Below are 6218 nucleotides of genomic sequence, written 5' to 3' on the forward strand. Positions count from 1 at the left end.
TAAAGTATCACCCGATTGAGACTGTGTCCGACTGCGACTGTGTTCGATTAAAACTGTGTCTGATTGAGTCTGTGTTCGATTGAAATGGTCCTGTGTCCGTTTTAACTCGTGTCCGATTGACACATTCGATAATTCATTCATTTTACATCAAATAGGTGGCAGCATCAGTTATCTATAAATTCTAACAGCCATCTTATGAATTTTAAAGTCATTACAAAAAAAAACATTTTACTCAGAAATTGAATCTGAAGCGTTCTATATATTTTTTGTAGAATTCTTTATCGTTACAATATATTACTAATATATAATAAATAATATTACTAATATAAATATTTTTCAAGATGTGTTCAGGCGAGAAACTAAATCATAGAATTATAAGAACTATATTAATCAATAGTCTGTAAATAAATAAATAAACTTTTTACACGTTTGTATCAATATACAATTGAAACATTATTCGGAAAGTCCTATTAATTTGGTAATAGACGTGGCAATGAGTGTTCCTAACGCGATAATTAAGTTTAACAGATATGAAACCTGATGATTCATTAAAGGAAGTTTGATTTCCTTTCGCTTAGTTTGCTGTCTTAAACTTATTACAATGTAGTCCACTTGTCACGGTAACACTGCAAAGTTCGCACCTACATGTAACTTGTTGTAGGTAGTTTTTGCAGTTTTGTGTTCAATTCGTGATACATAAAAGATTAAAAACGTTATTTTTTTTTTATCTATTAATTTTATTTTTTAGTTTTGAACGAAGAAACAGGAAACGTTTTTGTATAACTAAATATTTTGTGAAATATATAATCCACGTTGCAATCCGTGAAACCATTATAAAAGCCATTTTCTTTACTACGGACACGATTAAAAGTGCAAGATCCACATAGAAAATCATGATTTATTCGAGTTTTTGTACTAGTATATTTGCTGTGCTTGTGTTTCTATTACTGTGTTAACTTGTAGTGAAAAATATATATGTATTAAAATACTTGATTAATTTTTTATTTATTTTGATTTGATTAATTTTTTCTAAAGACCATCTTTATTGCTTATGAAGATTGTATGTGAAAGTGGAACATATTTAATGACAATGCAGATTGTGGTAAGATTTTTCCTTGTTGCTGCCCAAATATTTTACAGTTGTGGAAAAGTTATTCTTTTACGTGGAGAATCACATCATACCAATTCATCTGTAAGTGAGAGAAAATATATATGTCTCTCAGAAGACGACGGCGGCGCACTTGTATGGAATGACAATTTAGTTCTTCGATATCAGCAAGAAAAATATCGTACTGATTTGCGTAAGTTATTATATTCTTACAACATATCATAAACATCGCCACTTTTTAGTTTTTCATCTACACTGTTTACAATAAACTTTCTAAACAAAGTTGTTTCACTTTTATGTTCTTGAATGCACGTTTAAAACCGTCTATATAAATAGATTCTACTTTACTTTAAGAATCATTTAATATCTTTAGTTGTAGTTCACTAGCCAATTATTTTATATGTTATCATACTTCTCGAGAATACACGCTTACCGGAAACGCGCATATTATTGTAGAGTTTCACAGTAGTCATCTATACAATACCTCGATAAATTGCAAAATGAACGCAACAAAATGTTTAGAATCCTGGGATCGAAGAAACTGGGATCTTACAAATTCTATAAAAACACCCATGGGTCCGGTATTTGATCAAAGATGGGAAGGTAGAACATTTACAGTGTGTAAAAGCTTACATCCTTTATTAATTCAAAGTATTGAATATACTGCGTCATTATATGTTTGCAAACTGTAGAATGATGTAATTACTGTTTTAAATAATATACATTAAATTTTTTCAGAATTCCAAGAATTCAATTATTTGTCTGAGCAACAACCAGAATTTTACGGACATTTAGGAGCAATGTCTGTTTCAATTCGTTCAGGACAGAACGTGCAGATTTGGTTGTGTAATGTTTTAAGGTATTCTCCAACAAATTCATCTGGTACACAAAAAAGAAAGTGTTTTCGTATAACATTAAAATACGATAATGCGGATTCCACCATTCAAAGCTGTATTATATATGATAAGAAGAATCTGACTCACCATTGTTCTTACAACATAATTAGTAAAAGAGTAAGATATACGCACACTTATTTACTTATGTACTTCTCAAAAGTTTTTATACATAAATGAAAAAATTTCTCAATTACAATGTAACAAAACCTACTTGTATTTTAAATATAATTTGACTTTATATGTTTATTACATATAATAATATTTCTTAAAACATTAAAAACGAGATATCATAAAAAAAAGAAAGTTCAGAGAATGTAATACAAACAAGATAATTATATAAGCATTATATTTACCAAAAGCTTTTGTAATTGCTCTAGTTACTGTCATTATCTGAAACTGAATGGCGAACATTTCTCATTTCATGGAATACTTCGAAGAAAAATGTTACTGTTTATGATACAAATGATAAGAACAAAGTGCTTACATTTAAAGATACAGAAATATTTAACTCAACTTTATATAGATTCTATTACTTCTTCATCACAGCACAGAATTTACAAAAAGTGGTGTATCGATTTCATGACTGTAAGTATTTGTATTTTAACCAATAAATTACTTTTTTTACTTAAATTACTTTTTTCATACTTTACTTTATTTTTAACAAAGCAAAACGTTGTCGGACAAATTGTAATATGACGAGTCCGAATAGTTTATTTCGAAGTAGTTTTGTTCGCCAAACATGAATCTGTTGTAAGAGTTACATAATAGAGAATAAGTTATTCACGTTAAAATCTTGACATACGAAAACGGATTTAAATATGCAAAAAATAATTGATAACCGTTAAATTATGTGTGCGTCACAATATAATATACAAAGTAAGTAATGGTACAAGTAATTTTTTTTAATTTGTGAAACTCAAGTATAAATTTACAACTTCAACCTTTGTTGGTTTTTGTTTCAATATAATTTTTCACTTCAGAAATATATTAAAAATTGTTTAAGTAATAAATAAAAAACACCATTTAATCATATTATTATTACTTTATAAACTTATATTATGTAAATATAAAAAATACTTCAAAAAGTGTTATATGTTTTATACTTACATAATAAAAGTTTCTTCAAAAATAATAAAATGAAAACACAATAACTTTATCTATTGCATACATTTACATTAAGCTAAACAAAATAAGGAACATTTTCCATTTGCTCCAAACTGGACATTTTTTAATTCGCTATACCTTAACCGTAAATTATCGTAGAAAAAACACACTAAAAAAAGGAGTAAAGCTAGAAATGTATACCGTAACAAAGTGAGGTTGTTTTTTGAGAATATTTTAGTTAATTTTAGTTCTCAGAAAAAAGTAGATCTTGATTATTAAAATTATGTATTTTCATTGTTTGCTACTAGATAACAAAGTATTTATTAAAACCTAAAAAACAATATCACAAATTACAACAGCTTTTTTACAAGATGCATCTATACGATGCATTTTGTTAAAAATTTCAATTTTTTCTTCCCGGACTTACGTACAAATAGATAATATAAAAAACAAAAAATGTTTTTTTCTGGATGTTGAAAGATAAGAAGTTTGTAAAACTTTTTCTAAAATATTTAAAAATATACACTCTAATCGTTAAAATGCTTTCTTTGTTTTTTTTTCTACAATAATTTCTTGCTTACATTACTTATGTACGTTTATATACCCAGCAAACATTTCGGTCACAGAACCATATCCATCTGTGTCCTCAGTAGGATATGGTTTGGTAATCATGTCTGTCAACATGTGAAATGTCAAAATGCGACCAAAATGATGACAGAGTCTGCCACAAGCAAAGCGAAGTCAAATTATCGCCAAAGTGAAGCCAAAATCCGGAATAGGTTTGGTCATCGTCTGTTGGCGCCAAATTGCAAACAGTGCGCACGTATACACGAACAGACCTGCTTGGCGTTTGGTGGCAATCTGTCGTCAATGCGTTTAACAGATCAACCCGATTTTTGTCGTAAACAGATCTCTGGTACGGTTTTGCGGACTGTTTGGTCACATTATTGCTAAAAACAGATCTGCTTGCAATCGACCATCTATTTGTTGTCAATTTCACTGACATATATGGAATCGTTTTGACCGCAATACTCTCATGTATATTGCCAACAAAGTTGTTGCGTTTTTTCTTTTTGTGTGCTAACAGTTTTGGCAGTGTTTCCGTATTGTAGCATTTCTGCAAACAATTTCTGTTGCCAAGGTCTGAGCCGAAATTGTCAAAAACAGAAATTGTTTGCTGGGTATATATATACATGTATATAGATGTATATGGTAATTTCTTTTTATGCATGCGGCTTCCAAACTAATAGTATTTCTAAACGGCAGAAATGATATAGAATTGACTGTAATAAAAAATAAATTCTCTAAATGACACTCACATATAAATATTGCGTTTCAGATTATTTTCTGCACACAGTTGACAAGAATGCAAATTTAATGAGTCCTATTTATTATTTTGATACTCTAAAGACATGCATACAATTAGTACTAGGCTTGTGCGCAGAATGTGATGCAGACGTCGAGATAATTCATTCAACGACAAATACAATATTAAAATCTGTAACAGCTAAAGGCTCACTAAATGCTGCGATTCATGGCTTACCTATGTGGCAACTCATTAAATTTAATGAAACTTTTTCAACGGTCAACTTTAGTGGTGGTGTGAAAATAAATGTAATTCCCAAACTCTCAAAGCCTAATCCCAGTCCGTTATGGGCAATAGCCGATGTTCGTGAATGCTCCAATACAGGTACAACCATATATGTGCATACAGTTTTGATTTTGTATATTTATATGTAACACTAAAATATGTACTAAATGAAAGAATTAAACTTTCCAGAAAAGTGACACAAATATTTTTTTTATACTAATCTTTTTTATGGTTTATGTTTTTCTCTTATATTAGAGGTTTTGAGAAAAGGAGTTATTTCGCAAATAAACAATGAATCTAATTCGTGGTTGAATCTAACATGTCAAAAGTTATTTTTCAATAAAAATACTGTCGTAAGTTCTTTATCAAAACCAACAATCAGCATAGATCTAGGTACTTATCAACCTTTTTATTATTACATCTCAAATAACATTTCTTGCGCGCAAGGTTTGCGGGAGTTAAATATGTAAATCTTGTATGTGATTTGCCTGAATTTTGTTTGTAAACATATTTTATTGCGCACACGCGTGCATATTGCGCACAAGAAACTATCTAATATCTATCCAATACACCAATAAATAACGCGCAAATTGCTAAAATATTGCAAGTTATTTACTCTTAATTCGACAGTGTATTACTTAGGACGAATGAGTCGTCCTTGTGTGTGATAAGTGAATATTCACGTACAAAATGCTGTCTAGATTTATTAGTTATATGCTGTTTATATGACGACGCACTGGGATACGATTTTGCACGCAAAATGTTATCTGGGATGTGACATTTTATATTTTTAAAAGTTTTTTTGAATAGCAATACAAAATAATATTATATTTGTAATCGATAACATTTTACAAAATATTTTTAAAAAAAAATATACCCACACAGACATCCATCCATCTAGACATCCATTAGATATTTATTAGATGTCGCATGGAGCTGTTGACGTCTAATAGACGTCTAATGAAGTTTTTGTTCTGTGTGGGTAATATGTATACAATACTTGTGTTACTATAATCATATCTCACAGATGACAAAATTTGTCCTGAGGGAAAAATTGGACCAGAATGTTCCTTTTCCTGCAAACATGATTTAGACAGTTCTTCTAACTGCAATGGAACTGCAATCTGTTACAACACCGGTTGCTTATGTTATCCAGGATTTCAAGGCGATACATGTTCTGATGGTAAGTAAATTGGAACAGTTCACTTACAGTTATATTATATTTTAATATATCACACTAGTAATACATATTACTAATATATACACAGGAGTGCATCATATCGTGCGGCTCCAAAACAAATATTTCTCCGAAATTTCTCTTTTGATTGCTCCTACTACTGCGCGCCTATTCTTCTTCAGTCTCTGCCAACGGCTCCATATCGAAGAGAAAGGAAAACGGCACGCGGTAGTAGAAGCAGCCGGACAAGAAATTTCCGAGAAATACTTCCCCTGGAACCGCACAATATAATGCACTTTTCTGTACATGTAATTGCAGTATGTGACGACAATTGGTATGGTT

The 6218-nt window shown here is 30.2% G+C and overlaps 1 protein-coding gene across 1 annotated transcript in view; it reads left to right on the plus strand.

Moving 5' to 3' along the window:
* Positions 1 to 622: 622 nt before the first annotated feature.
* The window catches only part of LOC109862084, a 13932-nt gene continuing 8336 nt past the window's right edge, over positions 623 to 6218 (plus strand). The window contains exons 1-8 of the mRNA XM_020441986.1: positions 623 to 1301; positions 1565 to 1711; positions 1847 to 2121; positions 2382 to 2589; positions 4448 to 4798; positions 4955 to 5092; positions 5727 to 5882; positions 6195 to 6215. Coding sequence (XP_020297575.1) covers positions 1052 to 1301; positions 1565 to 1711; positions 1847 to 2121; positions 2382 to 2589; positions 4448 to 4798; positions 4955 to 5092; positions 5727 to 5882; positions 6195 to 6215 — 1546 coding nt within the window. The 5' untranslated portion in view covers positions 623 to 1051. The remainder of the gene's footprint in view (positions 1302 to 1564; positions 1712 to 1846; positions 2122 to 2381; positions 2590 to 4447; positions 4799 to 4954; positions 5093 to 5726; positions 5883 to 6194; positions 6216 to 6218) is intronic.

This window comes from Pseudomyrmex gracilis, unplaced genomic scaffold (genome assembly GCF_002006095.1).
Source record: "Pseudomyrmex gracilis isolate BER0280 unplaced genomic scaffold, ASM200609v1 scaffold_1345, whole genome shotgun sequence".
In the NCBI taxonomy this organism is placed as follows: Eukaryota; Metazoa; Arthropoda; class Insecta; order Hymenoptera; family Formicidae; genus Pseudomyrmex; species Pseudomyrmex gracilis.